The sequence below is a fragment of the Cynocephalus volans genome, chromosome 11, assembly GCF_027409185.1.
Source record: "Cynocephalus volans isolate mCynVol1 chromosome 11, mCynVol1.pri, whole genome shotgun sequence".
Lineage (NCBI taxonomy): Eukaryota > Metazoa > Chordata > Mammalia > Dermoptera > Cynocephalidae > Cynocephalus > Cynocephalus volans.
The window spans coordinates 72,859,359-72,884,558 of record NC_084470.1 but is presented as its reverse complement, the minus strand read 5'-3'; the positions used below and the strand labels follow the sequence as shown (position 1 = coordinate 72,884,558).

At 44.2% G+C, this 25,200-nt stretch overlaps 1 protein-coding gene across 2 annotated transcripts in view; it reads left to right on the top strand.

Moving 5' to 3' along the window:
* PRICKLE2 (prickle planar cell polarity protein 2) overlaps window positions 1-23,984 on the top strand; it is a 307,781-nt gene extending 283,797 nt beyond the window's left edge. For both annotated transcript variants that reach the window (XM_063115190.1, XM_063115189.1), the window contains exon 9: window positions 23,110-23,984. In XM_063115190.1, the coding sequence (XP_062971260.1) occupies window positions 23,110-23,984 (875 nt within the window). The remainder of the gene's footprint in view (window positions 1-23,109) is intronic.
* Window positions 23,985-25,200: the final 1,216 nt, after the last annotated feature.

Sequence of the window (25,200 nt, the reverse complement as noted above, 5' to 3'; positions counted from 1 at the left end):
GATTGAGCTGATAGCTGGAAGTGAAAGGAGAGAAAAGAACAGACTGAAATAACTCATCCTTTTTCTTTCTTTCTTTATATTTGGATACTCAGCCCCAGGTAAAAAGATCAGGGAGGAAATTCCCTTTACCTGAGATACACACTTTTACACAAACACTGCCCCAATGGAAGCAGGGAGATCTGGATTGGTGGTTCTGGTGAGGGGCGGTGATTTTGCCACACAGGACATTTAGCAAGTTTGGAGACATTTCTGGTTGTAATAACTGGGGGTACAGGATGTTACTGGCTTCTAGTGAGTAGAAGTCAGAAGTACTAAACATCCTACAATGCACAGAGCAACACACACACACACACACACACACACACACACACCCACCCCAATAAACAAATAATTGTCTGGTTTGTAAGCCAATAGTGTCAAGATCGAGAAAGCCTGACCTAGACACAGGGGATTCCACTGGAAATCATCAATCCCCATCTAAGTCTGAATCTTAGATTCTGAATTGAATCTGAGGAGGTCATGATGTCATGTGAAAGGGCCTCCCCAGCTGGGCATGTCAGAGCCCCTCAACGGCTGACCCTCACTGTAGCAGACATTTGGGGTTGGTAATGAAGGATCAAACTGACCTGGTTGGAATCTCACCACTCTTCTAGCCATGTGACCTCCGTCAAGTGGCCTGAATCTCTCATCCCTGAGCTTCCCAAGTAAGTGCAGTTCTGCCCCATGGGGTGATGTGCATGAAGCTCTTCGTTGCCTGCTTGGCACATGGCATACTCAATATTTGAGAGTTATTATTACTCTTATTATTAGGTACCCCAGAGTGTCAACCTCCTTCCACCTCCTCTTAACTCTGTCTCAGCCCATTGCTATGGATCAGGGAGAAGGAAGATTGAATGGAACTCAGGAATCAATATAATAGAAAGGGATAGAAGGTGAGGGCTGAAATCAATGGATGAGTGTGAGGTTTGGCAATTCTGTAGATGTCAGTGATCCAGACCCACCTGTGCAGACCCCCACAACTGGGGAGCTCCTCCTCGCTTGGATTTTCAGGAATGCTTGCAGCTGGAAAGATGAGCCCTTTCTCCCTGAATCTGATTTCCAACCTGTCTGAGCTCAAAGAGGCTACCAGAATCTGTGGCCTAATTATGCCCGTATAATGCCTATTAACACTAATGGAGCCCAGCCTCCCCGTGTCAGCTCTTGAGCTCAGCTTCCTGCTTAGGTTCCTCTTCCCCCCAGTATCAATTAACTTCTCAGAGAATTCCCATTTGCCACAGCTTAGGGGAGTTAATTTGTTCTCTGCGTCTGTGGATGAGAAACTGGCCCAGCTTTGGGCCAAGAGGGGAAGACAATGGGGAGAGGACAACAATGGAAGATTTCCAGTGAGATCATTATCAGCACCAGAAACAAGCCAAGCCAGGCCCTTGGCTGTGGATCAGTTTCAAGCTCTGGCCCCTCTGCTGGGAGAGGAGTTCCAGCCTGGCCTGTGCATCTCATCAAGCTCCTTTTGATGCAACCCAAGTCTCCCCAAACCTAAGTGAACCATGACCCATAGATGGCCAGGCTATCACCTGGACATCACCCTGTGTGACTCTCTTTCTACTCAGGAGTTAGGACTGCCCAAGAAGCAGATGACTTCCTCTGTCACTTTCTTCCCCGTGAAGTTGTTTATAGTGGGGCATTTAGGGGTAGGGGCATCCGGCTGACACACCTTTATCTGACAATATTGGATGGAACTTCTCAGATCCAAGAACATATTTTATTCCAGCTCTCCTCTGAGCCCCAGGATAGCTGCAAAAGGAGGATTTTAAACCCTCTTAGTGGGTTCATAGAGCCCCATCCCCATTCCCATCCCTACCCTCATTGTTTTACAGCAGCTGAACTCAAAGTCCTCAGGGAGCATCGAGTTGTATCATTCACTCTCAACCCAGTCCCTAATATTTTGTACCTTAAGTGAAGAAACTACATGCAATGGTGCATCCTTCCACATAGCATCTCCCAAAAATATGTCTGTCATATGCTGGGTGTCTAGAGGTAGCTGTGCTGGTGGGTCAGTCCCCACCACCTACCCTCAGTCCCAACAACTCTGTTTTATCTGTTTTCTATACCAGAGTTGGATACAAGATTTTTTTAGAAACAAAAAGAATAAGAAAGATGTCTTAAAAATCTTGATTCTGAATTGTTTTATATTCATTTATTTAACAAATATTTATTGAGTGCCTACCATGTGTCAAGCACTCTGGTAGTTGCCAAGTACACACTGGTGAATAAATCAGACCCAGTCCCTGTGTGGGTCAGGGTCCCAGCAGGAAACAGATGGCACACTCAAGGGGTAATTAAAGAAAGTCTAATGAGGGAGAGGCCACTGGATAGGAACTAAGGCCTTAGGAGGAGAGATGTAGCCAAGCTGCAGCCTGGAAGAAACGAGCCAGAGCAATAAATACGTTGACCTCTCTCACCTCTGCCCTCTAATCTCCCAGTGGTCAAACCCAACTAGAAACTAGAGATCGAGAGAGCCTGTGATGCAGCTTTTAGGGCAGAGCAGGGTGGAGAATGGTTTATAGTCTAGCAGGGAATATACAGACACACAGAGAAGGACACATTGTGATACGTGCAAAGAAAGAAATGAACGGGAAAAGAATAGAGAATATTGAGGATTACCTACATAAAAAGGATGGTCAAGGTGAAGTGACGTGTAAGCTGAGACTTGGATAAGAAGGACTTGGCCTCCAAAGGAAGAAGGGAGTTGTATGCAAAGGCCCTGAGGCAAGAGAGAACTTGCCCAGTCCCAGGAGCTTAAAGGAGGCCAGTGTGATGAGCTATATTTGGAGTTGTGAAACACATTTTATCACTGGCTCAAATTCAGCCTGCTGGTATCCCTCTGAGAGCACTGCCCTGGTCCCCTTTTTTAGTGGGGGGGCTTTTAAAGTAGAAAAAGTCAGATGACATGCACAGGGGCTTGAGAATGGAAATTCAAGACTACAAAGAAGCAGTAGGTCAGAAATGTGTGTATTGGGAACTAAGAAGGCAGAGAACTTGCCATTTAAAATGGAAAGAAGAAAAAAATACCTGTGAACTCTTTCTGTTGATCTTTCTATTGCTATAGCTTATTTTTCCTTTCAGGGCTGATTTCGGCCTTGGTTAAATCCAGGATTTTATATACTGTACATAGTACATTTGAATTTTATCCCAGGAATCCTGCCTTAGCCAAGCAACTAATATATAAATCTGATTAAAGCAAAAGGCTTTCCTTAAGTAAACAGTAAGCCTTGAAAATATATGGCTAAACAGAAGTATGATTCACAAATTCCCTTATTTTTCTTGCACAAATTGACCAGTATTGGCTATGGCAGACCAACTCCAGGGCTCTTTGAATATATCCATTGGTACGTAAGAAGGAACACTGAGCCATTGTCATTTTTCCCAGATGGATGTTGCCTTAGTCACAAAAGGCACCTTTCTTTCAAAGGTCTGGATCCTTCCACCTTTCCTCCAAATTCTTTCCTAAGGTTGAGGTCCAGAAGTTCAGCAAGAAGATTTTACATGATTGGGGGGAAATCATAATAAGACATTGTCATCCTAGAATCTCATCACTTGTGATGAAACAAGAGATGAGACCAATGGAGTTGACAGTTGAGGGCAAATTCAGGGACTGGTGACAAAAGCTCGACCTGACAGATTTCCAGAACCATCACCTGTCTGAGGCCTGTGGTTGCCATCTGCTCTGTTCTGGTTAACATGGGAAAGGGAGCCAATGTCACAGAGAATTCCTACCTCAACCTCAAAAGGCTTAGAGTGAATGCTTAACTCTTACTCTAAAGAGTCACTAGGTCTTCTCCATTTCTTTTAAGAGAGAGTTTGATTGGGCACCCACTAGAAAGATGTAAGGTAGATGCTAAAATATCCAGGCACTGGTTCTCAATCTTGGCCACACATGGAATCATCTGGGGAATTAAAAAAAAAAAAAAAATACCAATGCCTGGATCCCACCCCAAAGATTCCAATTTAACTGGTCTGGTGTTTAGCCTGAGCCAGGGACTATTTTAAAACTCCCCTATAGTTCTACCAGGCAGACAAGATTGAGAACCACTGTATCAAAGCAAATCCACAGTCTCCATCAGGTGCCTATGTTTCTAGCTTCTGGGATAATTTGTGGGTAGTTCTGCTTCTAGCACCCTAGTTTGGTTCTCTCTCTCTGAATTAGCACACATTCTTAGGGGAGAGAGCTCACTTATGAGCATACAAAATGCTCTCTAGTAACACCTTTGCTCTACCAAATCCTACCTAAAGCATGAAATTGCAAAGGGTACAGCATTACATTGCCATTAAGGTGATGGTCCTGAGAGTCAGGTAGACCCTGTTCAACCCTCGGCTCTGTCCTTTACCAGCTCTATGACCTTGGGCAAGTTATCTAAATTCTTTGAGCCTGAATTTCCTCACCTATAAAAATTTTCATAGGGTTAAATGAGAAAACACTTAATACAATGCATGGGTCACAGTAAACACTCAAAAACGTTTATTGTTTTTATCATCAACAAAGATATGGAATACTGTCAACACACCCATATTTTGATATTATTATAGGTAAGGACTGAAGTGGCAAAGTCAAGTAAACTAAAATAAACAACCACCACAATGATAGTAATTATCTCCATCTTGGAGATGAGGGAATGAAGGGTCAAAGTGTTTAGGGTCACACAGCTAGTGAATAGGTGCATGGGGATTAAAGCAGTTTGGCCAGTCTACACTTTCAGCCACTAATCTGTATTTCCCTCCATAAAATAAAAGCTCTTGAAGGAGGGAGCTCTTGGTGACCTCAGCCATTCATTAGTCTTGGCTTGACACAAAGCTGAAGTCGTTCTCTGATGGGAAGGGTTCTCCAGAGACATCAGCAGATGAAATCAAATTGGGCTGGGTCTGCTGACTGCCACAGGCACCTCGAAAAATCATGTCTCCCTCTTCATTGTTTGCTTCCCTTCCTGAAGGCTGTCCAGCCCATGTGGCGCCCCCCAGCAGCCAGTAGCCCCACCCAAACAACTTTGGCAGCTGCCCTGGCAGGATTAGGCTCCCCAGCTGGATGGGTCCCCCACCCCCATTCTTCCTTCTGCTTGTCACCTTCTGTCGCTCTAGTAGGAGCAAGATCCTATGCAGTTCTGCTTTCAACAGCAGTGGTTCGGATGAGGGTTTCTCAAGCCTTTTTTTAAAAATGAGGCATGCTTTCTTTTTAACAAACTAAACCTGAGATGCACACACCCCCGTCCCTCCCAAGTTCCTGATTCTCTGCACTCCCACTCTCTTGTCCAGATACTATCCTCTGTCCATCCCCAAGGCAACAAAGATCTACTGTCATAAATAGAGCTCACAGCTGTGAAGCCTTTTATGTGGGACACTGTGTTAACTACTAATGTAGTTAATTATTTTGGTTAATCTTTATAATGATGCTGTAAGGCATACATATCACATTATTTCCATTTTACAGATAAGGAAACCAAGACATGGTTCAAACCAGGAGTCCCAACACTTAACCCCATGGTTCTCAACCATGGTGATTTTACCCCCCAGGGAACATTTGACCATGTTAGGAGACATATTGGTTGTCACAAGACAGGGTAGGTTGCTACTAGCATCTAGTGGGCAGAGGCCAGGGCTGCTGCTAAACATCCTAACATGCGCAGGGCAGCCCCACAGCAAAGAATTAACCAGCCCAAATGTCAGTAGTGCCCAGGTTGAAAAACCCTGCCATAGCCCCCTAAACTACTAAGCTACCTTTCCGTAGGGATTTGTATTGTGAAAATAATAATTATTTTTTCTTTTAAAATATAACATAGTATTGTAATATCGAATATGCTTTTTAAAGTGCCCGTGCCCCTCCCCTTACTTTACAATTCTCCCCCAGTCAGAAGAAACACAGTCATTCCACTCCCCACTTTGAGAATCCCTGGTTTGGACATTATCAAGATCACTATATTGTGTTAGCAGCAAACACCGAATCTGTTTTCAGAAGTTTCTTTTTGCCTGTGGAGAAGTTTAGTTCCATGCTGCACCAGCTGCAGGAATTGAGTTGCTCTAGGTGTGGGTAAAGAAGGTGGGTGCTGTCAGATCACGCCAGCCCTTCCTGCCCTTGGAGTGGTTTTTCTCCTCCTACTGCTCCTCTCCCACCACCAACACCAGCGCCACCTCCTTGCTTTAAGGCTGGGAACTCTGTCCTGGAAGCAGTCCCACCTGCTGCAAAGGGCAGTGGAAAGAAAAGAAGCAGAGCTCTTTTAATCATATAAAACATGAGGAAAGCATCTGGCTACTTGACCTCATCTGTTCACTTAATCTATCCCACTCGACCCCCATTCCCTTGTTGAGGTGCCAGTTTATTCCATGCCTGGTGCCTCTTCGTGTAGAACTCGAAGACAGGCAGCTGAGCCTGTTTGATTGGGAGACCCCAAATCACAAAATGGGACCGAGAAAGAGAAAACAGGTCAGGATTCCAGGTTTGCCTTCACAGGTTGTCTTCAGCACCAAGGCCTGGCATAGCTCAACAAGCAGGAAGAGGTGCCAGATGGCACCACAGACTGGCAGCTCAGCTCCCTAGGAAGGGCACAGGCTGCTGTGAGCTGGGTGCTTGGTACAATCCTGCTTTGGGGCCTGGGAGGCAGGAGAGTTCTGCAGCTGAGAACTTCAGCCTTTGGTCAGGATAACAGGATTTGAATATGCCCTGTGTGATCTGGGTGGCCCCCAACCTCTCTGAGCCTCAGATTCCTCTCTTGAAGAACGAGTAACAAGACTCACTTTTAGGGGGGTTGTAAGCATCAAATGAGGTTGGGTATGTAAAATGGCTCAGCGCCATGCCTTGCCCATGGAAAATATGCACAGTAGTACCTCTTGTTAAATACCAGTGAAGAAAAACTTACAGAGGACCGGCCTTGGCTGAAGGGTCGGGGAGTATGGGTGGACAACGGTGGTGGTACCAGTAGTAGTGGTAGCAATGGCATTAGTTATCGGGTAGTTACGATGGGATGGGGGCTATCCCTAGGGCATTATGTTGTGTGTTATCTCCTGTGTAAGGGTGGGTTCCTATTCTCTAATGCAATCCCCTGCAAGCTGCTCCTCTGACCTCTTCCCTGCCATGTTTTCTCTATAACGCTTAGCACCATTTGACTTAGTGTATACAGTCAGTTCCACATTTGTAGATTCAACCTACTACTACTGAAAATATTCAAAAAAAAAAATCGTGCCTGTACTGAATGTGCACAGACCTTTCTCTCATCATTATTACCTACATAATACAGCATAACATCTGTTTACATAGGATCTATATTGTATTAGGTATTATAAGTAGTCTGGAGATAATTTAAAGTTTATGGGAGGGTACGCGTAGGTTATATGCAAATACTAGCCCATTTTATATCACGGGCTTGAGCATCTGTGGGTTTCGGTATCCACAAGAAGTTCTGGAACCAATCCCCATACAGATACTGAGGGACAACTATATTTACTTACTTTGTTTATTGTCTCTCTCCCGGGCCGGGATGCAAGCTTCTCAAGGGTGGGGACATTCATCTGCTTTTGTTTCACTGCTGTTGCTCCAGCAGCTGGAGCACTGTCTGACACGTACCTAGGCATTTGGTAAATCTGACACCTGGTAGCTCTTCATGAACTATTCGTTGAACTTATGAGCCCCCATTTTGCAGAGGATAAAACAGAGGCTAGGACAGGTTAAAAAATCTGCCCGAGATCACACGGCTAATGAGAGGCAACCTGCTCCAGAACCCTTAGCCTCTGCAGTAAGCATCATCAAATGGTGTTGTTTGGCCAACAGCGGTGACCACAAGTAAACGTCCTCACGGCTCCTGCTTAAGGCCTGCTGCAGAGGCAGCGGGGCCTTCCTTTGGGTTCAGAGCTTTGAGGTAGAGCTGCGGGTAGAGATGGGATGGCTTGAAATGCCTACAAGATCTGAAACCACCTGCCCTGGTTTCTCATAACCTCCCCATGAGCTCCAGGTATTTTCAGTTTTGAATAACTTAGCACAAGATTTGGGGAGGAATTTATTTTCTTTGTGGCACCTCATGGTATTCCAGAAATGATAGACCTTGTGCTAAACATCCTTTTCCCAGATTCAGTGCCAGCCTCAGAGAAGGCTTCCAGTTCTCTTGAGAACTAGGCCAAGGAGAAAAAGGGTGGGCCTCCAACCTTTTTAAATGTAATTTTATTGTTTTCTCTAAAACAAACAAAAATCATTTTTAAAAAAATTACAAAGCTACAGAAATATATACTGTATCAGTTGAAATTGTCCCATAATTTCCCTTCCCCCACCAACTATTCCTTTGGTATTTGTCTCTGGGTGTACACAGACAGTAATGTAAGATTTTTTTAAAAAAGAATCACCATAATGTCTTGCAACTTGTTTTTTCATTTAACAGTATACTTTGTTCACCTTTACTTGTATTTGTGTGCTTGTTCAGATTGTTTCATAACATAAATTCCTAGAAATAGGATTACTGGATCAAGGGTATACATGTTGTAACTTTATATAGAAAATACCAAATTGTCCTCCTAAAGGCTGGGCCAATTGCACTCCCATCCAAAGAGTAGGGGCTCTGAGTTGGGTGCTTGACAAAACCAAATCCTGCTTAGGGACAGGGGCTGTACAGCATGCCCACAGTGATCACCCACCTGCTCTGATATTTTGGGGGTTTAAGTACTTACAGAGCACAGAACAGCTCTGATGGCCCAGGAGTTGGAGGCAGACCCAGCGAAGTCCTTCTCTCTCTACCAGGCCTCTAGCATCCTGCTGGGTTACTTGGGTGCCAGCCATCTGAACAGGTTCCAGGGAAGCTGGGTCGCCATCCACCCTGACTGGGTTGGCACAGGGACCACACGTAGTGACAGGAGCTGGGGAATTAAGTCATCAGTCTTCACCAGCCAAGATCTGGCAGAAAGAGTAACACAGATTGTCCTAGAAATCCTGGATCTAACAGAGACCCAGGGCTTGGCAGGTCACAGAATCCTCACACCTTGCTTGGCACTGGTGAAGCAGAGTTACATAAGGGGCAGCTTTTCAGACTCTGAATTCCAAAGTCACCCACAAGTAAGTGAGCGGAGCTGGTGCTGGGGACCTGATTATTTATCTACATCCACATGACTTCAAAGCAGTGGTTTGGGATCTCTAAAAGCATCAAAACTGAAGAACTTGTTGAAAATGCAGATTTTTGAGCCCAGCTCCCAGAAGTTCTGATTCAGTAGGTCTGGGACAGGCCTGCATTTGAACAAGCACCCCAGGTGATTCTGACATACAGGTGCTGCCAAGACTACACCCTGAGCCTTGGCCTTTGGGTATGAATTTTGGAGAGCAAAGTGCAGACGAGCAGGTTCCACATCCACTTGAGATCTGGCGATAGGTTGGCTTCTCTTTCTCTCTTCTTTGCTTTCAGTCCTCTACTCCACTCCCCCAAAAGTGTTTGCTGATTGTCTAGGAACCTCCTACGTGTTTTCAATTCTGACCTCTCTGGCAGAACCCCCATAATTCTCCTTTCACCCCTTTATCAAAACTTACTCTGCAGATGCCATTCCCTCAGGGATCATGCTCTGCAAAGATGCCACTAATCCATACTGATATGGTAACAGGTAAGAGCTGGCTTAATTGTGGAATCAAAATCACAGACTCTCAGCTGGGAAAAGCTTAGAGATCCCCCAGTAGAGGAAGCCAAAGCTCAGAGGAGAAGTGATTTATTCAGGATCTCACTGGTATTTTGCAGCAGAATGTCCTGCTTTCCAAGCCAGTCACTTTTTTCCACTACCCTAGTAAGCACGCTTTATAGGAAATATACAGCACATGGAATTTCACAAATGAAAATCAAAGGTTGGACTAAGGTGAAAGGAGAGGGGTCTGTCTGACCAGGGGGAGGCAAGTGAAGCTCCCCCCGGGGCTACATAATTTAAAGGCATGCCAAAAACCTCTGTGATCAAGATAGGGAATATTTTAATGCAATATTTTAAGAATCAAAATTCATGAAAAAAAAAATCCATGATTGACAAAATATTTCATTTGTAAATAAAAACTGGATTTGTTTTATTGATTTTTCCTTTTGCCTTAGGCTTCAATTTAGCTTGGCACAGTGCAGTTACAGTAACTGGGACAGAAATTATAAGCAGATATGTTTGAATTTTAACAGGAACCAATGCTGGTAAATCAGTATTTTCCAAAATACTAGTGTCAGGGTTAGGCAGGGGTTCTGTTTTCAAAGTATGGAAAACAGTCCATTTTCTATCTTCTTTCCAAAGATTCCTACTGCACTTGAGCCAGTACTTGAGAAGTCCTGTAGAAATTCCCAAAGTTAATTGCCAACACAAGCCTTTTCTGCATAATCCAGAGGATACTTTAGAAAGGCTTCCTTAACTCACACGCTGAATCAGTGTGGAGGTTTGCAAGGTGGGAGGAGAGGGATTTGAGGGCCCTTGAGGCCCCTCCAGCCTCTCAGCTCCCACCAAGTAAGCAGCTGCTTATTCCATCTGTACAGAGGGTGAGCCTAGCCAAGCCCCAGCTGCTTCAGGAAGCAGGCGAGGGCACGGCTGGCTAAGACAAGGAGCAGAAACCAAGAGCAGGGAAAGAAGTTTCCATGGCCTAGTTCGACGTCTTTCAGCTCTCCAAGAACCCAGTCTTGACTTTGTTGGTCTCATGGCAGAGGAGGGGTTGTGGCTTGGTGGCAGCTTCACTCTGGAAATACAGATAGAAAATACAGAGGAAAATACAGATAGAGCAAGGCGACGCTTTCTCTCACCGTTTTGGAGCTTCCCTTGTCAGAAGCCTGGGAGTGTTACATGCTCAGATACAGCCCCCTCGTTGGTCTGTGATATACACCTTCCTGGATATATTATGACACACAAGGGGTCCCAGGCTCTCTTTCCAAACTCATGACATAAAGGAAAGCATCCAGACCCTTGCTGTTCCAAATGTGGTCTGTGGACCAACAACATCTGCATCTCCTGGGAGCTTGTTAGAAATTCACAGTCTCGAGCCCAGTGACCAATTTAGTGGATTCAGATCTTCATTTCAGGAAGATCCCTAGGTGATTTGCAGCCCTGCTCAGGTTTGAGTAGAGGCTGCCTTAAAAAGTCTGGAGACCTGGCTCAATCCCTGCCTCCGGCACTGAATCCAGTCCTCACCCATGAACTTGGAAAAGGTGCTCATCTTTTTCTATTTTCAGTTTCTCATCTGCCAAATGAAGGTGCCACTGCCTTCCTCTTCGGATTTCTGGATGCACCAATGTATTTTATGCTCTTGAAAACTATGAAGAACTCTATAAATGCAAATTTATCATAGAAGCAGTACTGATTACCTGAAAACTTAATTCTTACTGAAGAACTTTATTCTATAGCTTGTATTTTGTAAGAGGTTGACTTTTTAAGAGTCCAAAACCATGTCTACTCTTCTGTATATGCAACCATTTTTGCATACATTTATTGATTAATTCATCGATCCATCTCCATCCTTTCATCTATCCTTCATACGCATCCGTCCATCCATTTAAAAACCAATCCATTTACCCATTTCATTATATTCATTCATTCGTCAGTCTGTCACACATGATGTCATGAACTGTTATGCCAAGGGTGGCATTTTGTCAGCCCCTCACTATGGAGAAGTGATATCTTGAGAAGTGAGGATCCCAAGCTTAAAAGAATGCATTGCATGCTGCCTCTTAAATCCATAAACTATTTTTATCCAAAAAGCTACTCTCCCTGATCAAGCTGGCTTACATTGGTGAGAAAGGCATATATCTAAGAGGGAAGAGAGGGGTAGGGGCAGAGAGAGATGATAAATGTGTAAACTTGGCCAGGAGCGAAACCATAGGTAATGAAAGTCCCTGTGCACCCCAACTTACAGAGGAAAAGGAGAGAAGGAAATTTAACCCTTCAGACCAGACAAAGCCTACTGTATCGGCCACCAGTTTGAGCCATGTGTGCTAGCCATACAAGTCGAGTGTACGAGACATGCTTTTGAAGAAGTGTGTTGGGTGGGGGCTGGTATGTTGCGGTGGCTGGTGATAAGTTATGCATATTCACGTTTTAAATCATTATGAGTACATTCTTGCCTCTCTTGGTGATAATTTTTAATAAACACTTTATAGATGGATAACAAACAGAAATATGCATAAACCATAATTTGCAGCTCAGTGAATTATTACACTCATAGTACCATGTCCCAGGTCAAGCAGTAGACCATGATCAGTGCCCCAGAAACGCCCTCGTGCCCCCTCCCTCTCACTGTCCCCCTCCTCTCCAAAATGAGCACTCTTCTGACATTTAACAGCATAGATTGGTTTGGGGTGGTTTTTAATTTTATATAAATGGAATCATACCATACATATTTTTTTATGTCCGGCATCTTTCACTTATATTTGTGAGATACATCCATGCCATTACCTGAAGGAGCAACTCATATTTAAGCAAGAGAAAACTATACATTAATGAGAAGGAATTTTTTTTTAATTGCTGCCACTGGTTAGAAGCTGGGTTGTGTCAGAGGATCTCTGCCTCCTGTCGCTCCCATCTCTGACTGCTAGCACCCTGGCCACGGTCTTCTTACTCTATCACAATAATAAAAGGCAGAGAGCAGAGTTCTGAAGTAGCTGCTGTGTGACCTTGAGCCCAACTCTACTACCCACTTGAAAGAAGTGCATAACAGTGCCTAGCAATTTCATATATGACAACATGTGTAAAAATGCTTTAAAAGTGACACATAAGGGCTGAAGGACAAGAAGATTGAACATTTCATCTGATGTCACTGGGCCGGCACTAACTACTCTGTGTGTTCACCCTTAATACTTTTGCCTTTAGATTGCACGATTACTGTCATTTCACAGATGAGGGGACTGAGGCACAGAGCAGCCCAGGGTCTGGCCTGAGGAGGCACAGCTCTAAGGGACAGAGTGGAAGGTGAACTCCAAAGCCAACGCTCTTCACCACTCCCCTGTGCTGCCTCTTAGAGGCTTTTATTAATTTCACCCACAGCCCATGAAGGGCACCCTCAAAACTCAGAGAGGCCTAGGAAGGACTCCTCCTGGCTCCTGTCCACCTGCCCAGCCTCGTCCCTGCTACTGTCCTTGTTCACAGTGCTGCAGTCACTGTGCCCTTCTGCCACTCTTAGAGCACATGAAGCTTTCTCTGGTACAAAATGTTCTTGCTGGCTCCACCTAGAATGCTCTTCCCTGCCCTTGGCTTGGCTGGCTCCTTCTCATCCTGGAGGTCTCATCATCGCCAGCCTGTTCTTTGCCAACACTGCCTAAGTAGGTCCGATCTTTTATTCCCTATCAGAGCATTCGTTTCATTCCCTGCCTTGTGATTGTTACTTGTAATGGTGGTATTGCTATGCTGATTTAGTTATATTTTCTCTGTACAGTGTAATATCCTTGTGAGGTGTTAACTCAAAGGGCCTGGTTCACAGTTGTACTCACAGGGCCTGGTAATGGCAGGGCTTTGTCAAAAATCTTTGAAGAAACTAAATGGGTCTCTGGGTCCTTAGTTGCCCACTTTCTACCATGAGGCAGTCATTTAGCTTCTGCACTGTGTAGTCAAGTGTTTCCTGAGCAAATACTCCAGTGTGGTCTGCCTGTTGACTTGGGCTAACAGATTCTAGAAACGAGCCTGGGTCAGTGTAAGCCCAGAGCAAACTCCGGCAAACAATCTTCAACTGGTTTGAATTTTTTGCACATCATTTCAATTAGAAATAGGTTTTGTGGCAACACAACCAGAATACCCCACAGAGCTGAGTAGTAGAAGTTAAAATTAACTCCACATGTTCCCAAAAGATGTCCTTTCTTGGTTTCCCCTTCACTTTTACTAGTCCCTCTTTATGGGGTGACTGGCTTATCAGGAAGTTAGTAGGATGAGCAAGTCAGGGGATAGAAGGTAGAAAACCTCCAGTCTAAACCTGAGCTTTGATCAGGCTTGTCTTTGTAAGTGTCCTGGGTCTGTAGAGAAGAGATTTTAGTCCTGTTGTAACACTTGACACCTCACAACTGCTCTGGTTCAAAGGCAAGTCCCTAGAATGAGTGCTGCTAAAAAAAACAAAGCCTCTTTTGTTGGGAAAACCAAAATCAGTCATAACCCTCTTTGGGGCCAGCTGGTTGTAAAGAGGCTGTTCTTAAGTTTGGGCCAGTCTCCCAGAGTGGTCAGGGAGGGGGAGACCGCCCTTCCCTGAGCTGGGGAGGCAGGCCAAGCCTGGGAGGCTGGGGGGCAGGGGTGTGAAGTCCGAAGTACACACACTCCGCATCCCCCACCCCCACCCCCTGCAGCAGCTGCCAGAGGAAATTATTCCACCGTCTGCCAGCACTTTCCCTGGTACCACGGAAGCAGATGGCAGACGTGTAACTGCGAGCCAACAATGACCTGCTGCTCTCTTGGGACCCACTACACAGGCCAGTGACCAGAGTAAGAAAGTAAGAAAAATGCATCAAGGACTCAGGGTTTCAGAAGGTTCAGATGGGCGAGGGAAAGAACACAGCGGAGGCCTTAACCCCAGAGAACTCTTGAGCTCACTGAAGGATAGACCGGTGAGTTTGCTGAGAAGAGTTTAGAGAGAAAACAACTTGGCAGTTCCCTGATTTTGGAGACATGCCACACCCAACCTACTGGAGCATGTTCATCCTTCTCTAGAAAGGGGCAGCGTCAACCCCTGCAGGGATCAGGCTCATATGTGCAGATGGGGTGAAGCAGGTTTCACCGAGGGCCACTGTGAGATGGGCAGGAATAGGGTTCGCCTGAGCTGTTTTCAAGCTGCAGCTCCAGGACTACGTCTTTTAGAGCAGTGGTTCTCAAGTGGGGCAGTCTTACCCCCAGGAACATTTGGCAGCATCTGGAGGCATTTTGGATTGTACAGCCAGAGGAGGGTTACTACTGGGATCTACTGGGTGGAAGCCAGAGATGTTCCTAAATATTCTACAATGCTCAGGGCAGCCCCCATGACAAAAAATTATCAGACCTGAGATGTTGATAGTACTGACGTGTTGAGAAGCCTGAATTGGAGTCTCTGCAGGTACAAGGGCCTGGTTTCCTGGAGTAGAAGCACTTTTAGTTGCAAAGAAAATTGTCCTTGGAACTCCGTCAACTTGAATAGTGTTCTTCTAACTCTCATGGGCACAGGAATCACCAGGGGATCTTGTGCAAATGCAGATTCGGATTCTGCAAGTCTGGTTAGGGCCTGAGAGTCTGAAATTCTAACCAGGTTTCAGGAAATGCCATTGCTGCTGGTCTGCAGATGACACTTGGAGTAGCAGGGGATTTTGAGTGTATTCATTTTCTCTCCTGCTCCCTCTCCTTGCATCCCCACCCCCTAAGCCTTCCCTGTCATACTGTGTTTGAACCATTCCGTGCCCTGTCACCAAGAAACATGTGGTGGTGTTTAAACTCCACTGCCCAGATGACAGTTTCTCTCCACCTGTTGCCAATTTGAAGTTCAGGGTGTTGATGAAATCAATTGACTTAGTTGAAAAAAAACATCTCAGGGGATCTGATCAAACTAGCCACACACACTTCAAACAAACAAACAAGCTTGTACCTCAAGACATTTTTCACATGGTCTGATACACTTAAACTATGTAGAGCCCGTGACTTTGGGGATGCTCACGCTTGCTAAAGCAGAGGTTGACAATCTGTTTCTCTTAAGGGTCAGGAAGCAAATATTTTAGGCTTTGCAGGTCATACAGTCTCTCTCACAACTACTCTGGAAAGCAGCCATGGGCAATATGCAAATATATAGAAGTGGTTTTGTGCCAATAAACCTCATTTACAAAAAAATGGGCAGTGGGCTGGATTTGACCCTCAGGCCATAGTTTGCAAACTCCTGTTCTAAACAATTCCAATTTCTTTATATGTCTGCCCTCAGGCCATAGTTTGTAGATCTCTGTTTTAAACAATTCCTGTTTCTTTTTTTTTTTTTTTTTTTTCGTGACCGGCACTCAGCCAGTGAGTGCACCAGTCAGTCCTATGTAGGATCCGAACCCGCAGCGGGAGCGTCGCCGCGCTGCCAGCACAGCACTCTACCAAGTGCGCCACGGGCTCGGCCCAACAATTCCTGTTTCTTCACATCTCTGCCTCAGCAACAACAAAATGTCATATAGGGAGAACCTTAGTGAAAGGGACCTAAATCATCAGCATGAGTTGTAAATGTCTGGAGGGCTAGGGTAAATAGATAGTATTTCTTTTACTGCCCAGAAATGTGAAATGTGAATGCATCTTTTAAGTTGGCAGAAACACAGCTCTCTGTCTCCTGGTGCTTTTTTTTTTTTTTTTTTTGAGGACTGGGACAAGACAGAACAAAAAGATGTGCCAAAGGGCTACCGTTAGATTTAAGTCCATGTTTTCTTCTTTCTGGATTTGAGTGCATACCTTCAGCCCTGAGAATTAATAAGGGAGGGGAACACAGCCAAGATGGCCTTTCTCTTCCATCAGACCCAGAGCATTCTTTGAAGGGCATTGATTGCATTGCACTTGCCCATTTCTACAAGACCTCCTATTTGTAGCGAGACATTGCACGTACAGAAATACTCGTGTCAATTAAAATGCCCCAGCTGCACCTTCATGTTGACAGTTTAAGCATGGAGAACTGCCAGCTGAATTCAGTAATGACCTCTCCTTGATGGAGCAAGACCCAAGGGTCCTCAGGGAAACCTGCACCCCTGCGGTGCATGGACATTTGTGTAGCTCCCATCTCCACTGACCCCTGGGTTAAGGATAAATCAAAGACTTTAACTCCACAGTCACTGTCTAGCACCTCTCACAAAGCCTACGTTATTTGGAGAGGAAAAAATCCTTTCTATTAGTAAAGCAGAGTTCCACTTGAGAGGAAAATGACTTGGCATCTATGTCTCCCTGCCTTTGGGTGGGAGTCTTCTGTCAGGTCCTCCAGAGTGCCTTAGGGCACTGATAATGCCAGTTCTGAATGTAGGGTCAGACTATACGCTGCAGAAAATTGAGTTTGCAGTCTCCAGAGCTCTCCAGAAAATTGAGTTTGCAGTCCCCGCCTCCCCCACCACATGTGTGCTGTGCACACCCACACATGCCCATATGCACATACACCCATACCGTAGCTTAGACAGCAAGAAAAGTGCATTTACTGCAGGAGAGTGGAGGGACATTTTGGAGCCCTGTTTGGTTGGACTGTATTGATTTGCAGTATTTTGACACTGAGTCTTGTTCACAGTGACTCAGTTGAATTTGAGTCAAATGGAATAAGGAACTGAACTTGATCTGCATAGAGAAGAAATCCCCAGCTGCAGTTTGGAAGCATGTGATTTATAACAGTGACTGATATTCAAGTATATATCACTATATATTGGGCCCTCTGAGGGTCACATTTGTTGGATTCATTCATTTATATAATCATGCATTCAACAAGTACGTGTTTGCCTGTAAGGTTGGCTGGTATAAAATTCTTGTGGCATGCTTTCTTTCATTTGGGACTTTTAGGTATTGCTCCCTTTCTTCCAGCACACTAAATACCAGGTACTGAGATTGCAGCTAGCAAACAGGAGCACTGTTCCTACCCTCTTGGAGCTAATTGTCTAGCCAAAAAGACAGAGGTGAAACAAAAACTACAAAAATTTATTACAGTTGCAATGAGTCGTAAAAAGGAAAAGTATATTTTTTTCTCATCTTATCGTCCCTACAGCTTTAATACTTAGATAGTGTTATATCCATTTTACTGATGCAGCTTAAAAGGTTTAAAAATTGCTCCAAGTCACCCAACCAGGAAGTGGCTCTCTAGTTCTGTCCATAATTGGAGAGAATGGAGTGTTTCTCAAGTTGGAGCACGAGCTGTGATAATACACTTTCATCTTGGGGACGTGGGATCTGCTAATTTAAACAAATCTCCAGAGTTGTGATTAATAACGTGAAAACATTTTTGCAGTTCAGTGAGCTAATTATAAACCACACTTTCTTTGACTTTAAAATTAAAGAAGCCCCACTTGGTGGGCCATGTAATGAACCAGCTAGACAGTAAGATTAGCAGGTGTGATCATAATATTTTGTTCCTGATGTTTGGAATCCCACCCATCTGAACTACAGCCCTGGTCCACTCCAGCTCAAGGGGTGATTGCCTTTTCCAAGCTGTGGGTAGCATGAAGATTCATTTCCCTTTATTTTACAAATATTTATTGAGCACCAACAGGGTGCCAGGCACTGCTAGTTCTGTGAGTGCAGTGAACAGGGGGACAGGATCATAAGTTACAAACTTACCCCTGAACTTAAGAAAATAAGTCAGAGTGAGTGGCTTAAAAAAGGGTCAGGTGCAAGAGTTGACTGGTTGACCAGGGGACAACTAACTTTGCTACTTTAGAAGGTGTGGTCAGGGTAGGCACCACTGAAGAGGTGACAGCTACGTGAGAACTTTAATGAACAGAAGAAATCAGCCATGCACAGGAGAGAGTTTCCAAGGGGGGCTGGAGTGAGTTTGTTGGTGTGTTTGAAGGAGGAGGAATGTAAGCATGGCTGAAGCAGAGTAAGCGAGGAGGAACATTTAATTGATGATCTTGGCGAGAGAGGAAGGAGCCAAGTCACGTAGGGCCTTGAGGTCTCCATAAGGACTCTGGACTTTGCCAATAATGAAATTAATCACAGAACTACCCTCTTTAGAAGCAAGTACACAATTATTGCTCATCTTAGGGCAACATTGTCCTTTCTGTTCATGTCCTGCATGCAAGACCATGGAGGAAAATCTGAGTTAATGTATCAGAAGAGAGACATTTCTCTGCTCTGGAGTGAGCGTGCAGCATTTCCAATCCCATCCACACATCCCCAGGGGAATAGTTTACATTTAGGTAAAATTGATAGTAGGCACTGGGCTTGAGCGACAGGGCCCTCCTGCTCTTGCCAGAGCACTTTTTCTCTTTGCAGGGGTGGTTAAGGGTATCCTGAGGCTTCCTGGGGTGCAGAGGCTTAATGCAAGAGGACAGCAGACCCCCAGCAGAGTGGAAGCAGCTCTTCCTCACGTTTATGTTCACATGGAAATATGAATCTGTTCACACACAGGATGTTCTCGGAAATGCTTTGCCATAGGGCTTATAAAAGACAGGCTCAGGAAAACATAATGTTTGGGAATTTATAGTATTTGCTAGATTATTTATGCTTACCCTAACTGCAGTCGAGAGCTTGGGTAGAAAGCTCTGCAAAGATTATTGCACTCACCTATATAGCTTTTGTTTCTAGATGTGATTTTGCAGATTTTATTTTTTTCCTTCCTTACTGGAGTTCATCCACTCGGACTGCTCATTCATCATCTGAGGTTGTTATCCTGTGCTCTCCCTGTTCAGATTGAGGAGGCTCTGGAAGTGATTAGACTGTAGTAAATCAGCTTTTATGATTTTTACATCAGAGCTAAGCAACAAGGAAAGCAGGAGTTGGAGAAACCAACTCCTCTTGCCCTGACAATTATCCCAGTAATGAAATTAAAAAAAAAAAAAAAATACTAGAGAGTACTACACGTGCATTTTGCAGAATAATTTCTCCATAGGCATATCCAACGTTAAAATTGGCTATTTAACAAACATTTGCTTTATTTTTACACCATTTTATTGAGGTTTGATTTACATAAAGTAAAGCAAACAAATATTAAATCTACACCTCAGTGAGTTTTTACATGCGTATATTCTTTTATAAGCACCTCCCAGATCTAGCTATAGAACAATTTCAGTGCTCTAGAAGCTTCTCTCATGTCCCCTCTCACTACCCTGACCTCTGTCACCATAGCCTTAGCCTGTTCTTGAACTTCCAATAAATGGAATCACAAATCCATATTCTTTTTCTGTCTCTTAGCATTTTCTGTGAGATTTCTCCATGTTATCGGGTAATTCATTCTTATTATTGTGTTGTCTTCCATTATATCAGAGTTTCTACTGTGGCACTATTGACATTTGGACTGGATAATTCTGGGGGCAGGGTGGTGGGTTGGCCTGTGCATTGTAGGATGTCTAGCAGTATCTCTGGCCTCTACCTACTAGATGCCAGTAATGCCCCTCCCCTTCAAGTGTGATAACCAAAAATGTCTCCACATATTTCTAAATTTCCCCTAGAATTGAAAATCATTGTTTCACATGCATATACTGCAATTTTAAAGAAACTTTTTATTTGGAAATCATTTCAAACTTACTGAAAATATGTAAAAGTGGAACAAACAACACATGTAATATATTCTTTATGTAGATTCACCTGTTGCTAATGTTTTGCCCTATTTCTTTTCCTGTGTACATATACATGTGTGCACATGCACACAATTTATTTCTCGGCCATTTGAGAGCAAGTTGCTTTCATCTTGGCCATTTATCACCATATATGTCCATATGTATTTCCCAGGAGTAAGGATCTTCTCCAACGTTATTACAATCCTCAATTAACCACAGTAAACTCAGGATAATACTTTTATCCATTGCCCATGTTCCAATTTTTTTTTCAGTTGACCAAAAATTATTTTTCATAGCCTTTATTTTTCCCACAGAGCAGGTTCCAGTCCAGGATCAGGTATTGTATGTAGCTGTCATGTTTCCTTAGTACCCTTTATTCTAGAACATTCCCTCACCCCTTTTGTTTTGTTTTGTTTTGTTATAATACCAAGTTTTTTTTTAAGACTATGGTCCCTTTTTTTTTTTACCTTAATAGAATGTTCCTCCTTTTGGGATTTGTGTAATGTTTCTTGCTGTATACATTTAGAATGTGCATTCTCAGCAGGAATAGTACAGAAGTGACAGTGTGTCCTTCTTAGGACATCCCACCTGGAGGCATACAGTGTCCTCGTTGGTGATGTTAAGTTTGATCTCCAGGTCAAGGTGTTGTCTGGTTTCACTATAGTATAGCTACTAATTCTTCCCTTACAACTAATCAGCAACGTGTAGGGAAACACTTTAAGATTCTGCTCTATCATCAGTTTTTACCTCCTAAATTTAGCATACTTTTTGATTCTTGCATGAAGCACTCTTTACCTCCAATGGTTGCAAAATGATTTTCCAAATGCAGCCATCCCTTCCTCCACATGCACCCACTCTGCTGACAGCAGTTGGCATTCTACTGTACACAGAGTCGTCTCTCTCCCCTCATTTATTTTTTTTATTCACGTTTCTCTCTGTTATCAGTATGGACTTATGAATTCCTAGTTGTTTCAACAGTTTATAAATCATTACTACCTTAAGTATTTTAATGCTCAAGCTGTTTGGATTTGGCTAGTGAGAGCCCCTGTGTTCTTCTTTTGACAAACCCTCATCATATTTTATTTTTAGTAATTCCCTACTTTCTGGCATCACAACATGTTCCAGATTCATCTTTTACTTTTCTTTCCTCTATCCTGGATTGGCCATTTCCACAAAGAGCCCTAGTTCCTTTTAGTGGGGAATGGTAGAAAATAGCACCATTTATTTATCTATTTTTTCAGTTAATTGACATTTGAGTTGTTTCCAGTTCTGGGCTATTATAAGAGAAGAAAGCTTCTCTGAATACCCCTGTACATTTTTTGGACCTACTTACTAATTTCTATTGGGTACATAATCAAGAGCAGTGATGGAAAATTATAGAATCTCCACTCTTGGTTATATGCCCAACAGAAACAAGTGCATAAGTCCACAAAAAATGGACAAGGATATTCAAAGCAGCTTTTATCATAATTCATGTATGTGTATACGAGAGTACTTCAAAAAGTCCATGCAAACACGAACACATTGAACTTTCAGAAGGAGAGGTCAAAACCATAGTTACTAGAGGTGGGAAAGGGGGAAGGGAAGAGGAGTTATCAAGAAATTGGTTAATGGACACAATGATTTCATTTTTGTAATGATGAATATGCTAATTATCCTGATTTGATCATCGCACATTGTACACAGGTATTGATATTCACTTCTGTACCCACAAATACGTCTAATCAACTATGGTTCAATAATAATAAAAAGTTTGTGCAAAAATAGAATTAAAGGATAATACGAATCTTTCCATGAACCGCTCCAGTACCTTCGAATGTATGTATATGTAGTGTTAGTAGATATTGCCAAGTAGGTTTTCAAAGTGCTTGTAACATTGTTTAGTTTTAAAAGGGGAAAGTCATAGGCCCTGGCAGGAGGCAAGAATAACGAGTGGCATGGGTGATAATGGGCCATTACAGTCCAAAGGTGTGTTGTCTGTGACCAGAAACGGCAAAATTGTTGAGTCTTTCAATGTATGAGTGGAAAATGCTAAGACTTTGCCACCTGGCCCATTCTGAAGTATCTCCAAAGAGAGGGCTGCTTTAAGATGAGCAAAATAATGTCAATATCTCCTACTACCTTCAAAATGGTTTTTATCTCAGGGATGCCAGGGTTCATTTGACAGCCCTTAGGAAATGGAGATCCATTGCTAGGGGCACCTGCTGTTAAAGAGCATTAGAGTCACTGCTTTATTTTAAAAAGTGCCTCCTCAGAGGATGGAAGGTGGGTTTCTGGCTGCTAGGGACCCATTTAGTGAGTGACCTAAGCAGTCACTCACTAAACAGGCTGAAAGAGTAAATATCTCTCCTAGGGAGTCATTTAGTGTCCAAGACATTTGAGATAGAGGGCTATCTGCCACTTAGGGACAGCAGGCAGAGCAGGATACTGCGGCAGTCTAACAGAGAAGTGAACTGATCCAGTGTCATGGAACTAGTGTGCAGTGTCGCCAGGAACTGATTGGGCATGACCCAGCCTCCATAGCTGAAAGTTCTCTCATCTAAAATATCTGTCCTACAGAGCTTATAGTGTATCATTAGAATCAAAGAGGTAACTGAAGTGCTTTGAGAAGTGAAATTCTAAACAGAGGAAACAACATGCATAAGATACACCATGGGCTCTTAGTAACTTTGACAAACCTTTGGAGGAATTAGTAACTAGTAAAATACATCCCCGTGGATGCATTTATAAGCAAGTGCACCCACCCTCTAGGTGGACACTGCCCTGCTGTGGTGGGGGGAGAGACCTCTCACACACGCTTGCCCTCTGAGAGAACCTTTGTACAGTGCATAACTGCACAACTGCATGCAACGACCGTGGACAGATGACCAGCAGTGGTAGTGACTCGCCATTGCTGCACATTTATGTTAACCTCTGGGGTCCTCTCCTCTCTTTCCCCCAGGCCTCTCCGCTGATGGTGGTGCCAAGCGCCAGGAGCACCTCTCCAGATTCTCCATGCCCGACCTCAGCAAAGACTCTGGAATGAACGTCTCTGAGAAGCTGAGCAACATGGGCACTCTTAACTCGTCCATGCAGTTCCGCAGCGCAGAGTCGGTTCGCAGCCTGCTCTCTGCCCAGCAGTACCAGGAGATGGAGGGAAACCTCCACCAGCTGAGCAACCCCATTGGGTACAGAGACCTGCAGTCGCACGGAAGGATGCATCAGAGCTTTGATTTTGACGGGGGCATGGCAGGCAGCCAGCTGCCCGGGCAGGAGGGCGTGCGGATCCAGCCCATGAGCGAGCGCACGCGGAGAAGAACGCCCCCGCGCGACGACGGCCGCCGCTTCCGACCTCACCGCTCCCGGCGCTCCCGGCGCTCCCGCTCGGACAACGCCCTCCACCTGGCCAGCGAACGCGAGGCCATCTCGCGGTTAAAAGAGAGGCCCCCGCTGAGAGCCCGGGAGGACTATGACCAGTTCATGCGCCAGCGGAGCTTCCAGGAGAGCCTGGGCCAGGGGTCCCGCAGGGACCTGTACGGCCAGTGCCCTAGGACTGTGTCGGACCTGGCTTTGCAGAATGCCTTTGGAGAGCGATGGGGACCCTACTTCACCGAGTATGATTGGTGTTCCACCTGCTCGTCCTCTTCGGAGTCCGACAACGAGGGCTATTTCCTAGGAGAACCCATCCCCCAGCCGGCCCGCCTGCGATATGTCACAAGCGACGAGCTGCTGCACAAATACAGCTCTTATGGCATCCCCAAATCCTCCACGTTAGGTGGCAGGGGACAGTTGCACAGCAGGAAAAGACAAAAGAGCAAAAACTGTATCATTTCTTAATATGATTGGGGTCAGGGAATGGGGGAAGATGGAAACTAAGAATGTACGTTCAGAAACTTGCACTGTTTTCAATTGTAAAGCGCTTTTGGGGGTGGCTGATGGGGGAGAAAAGGGAAAATGCTCTCAGCTGATGGAAGCAAGGTTGCAGATAGGCTCAATAGGTAGTCACAGTTTTTGGCATGTTGAATATTATTTGCACATTTCACTTTGGAAACACAGTAGACTCTGTCGAGGCCAGGGTCGGTCACCTCCTTCCCGTGAGTTGTGTGTTAAGTTGCCATTCACAAGGTGGCAGATTGTTTCCTGCTCGCTTATATCCTCTCTGGCTCTCTTACTTTTAGGACCCTTTTTCCAGTAAGGAATTTGTTTATTAGCCAGGACCCAAAATTAAGTTATTTACATGTCCATTGTAAATGCGATGTAAATGAAAGTTCTGATAAAATATTTTTGTATTTTGTAATATCAAAGGAATTTCTATATCGTAGGACACAGTGGGGATGTGCATGTATACCCAGCATTGTCTTTGAGTAGTATTAAAAGGTGGCCCAGGACCACCTTTTTTTTTTTTTTTTCCTATACAAATTTGTTACATGTCAGTGAGACCTTTTTTCAAAAAAGTATATTCAATTTGGCTTTTTGTGGCTGAAAAAAAAAATTACTATTGTACCCAAAGCATTTTGTGCTCCATTCCATCTTAAGGAGCCATCCTTAAGTCCACTCCTACCCTCAGTAGAATTTATTTTCTACAAAGTGATAGTAATGTCTTTTAAAATTGCAAATGTAACTTTTGCCAATTAGAGAAACCAGCCAGTGTCAGTAAAGTTCCGTGAGAAATGCCATCCCTGCTGGGAACATTGAAGTTGCTTAATATTGATCTATCCCTTGGGGAAAATAAAAGTGACTGTGACTGGTGCCGTTGTGTGATGTCAGCATGACGTTGTTTTGAATGTGACATTATTTTCTGGTGCTCATGTTTCCTAGATTGTATTATCTGCTTTCCTTTATCACGGCAGACGGAACTGCTGCCTTAGTCTGACAACCGGTTGTCCTCAAAGCAAATGAACTTCAGCATTGGAACTGAGGGATAGAAAGGTTCAGAGGGGGCCCTGGGAGTGATGGTGTGTTGCATGGAGAAGGAACAAGGTGATCTGAAAACAGAAAGCAGGTCAAGTGTAGAAGTTCAAGGGAACATAAAGGAAGGTCAAGGAAAAGAACT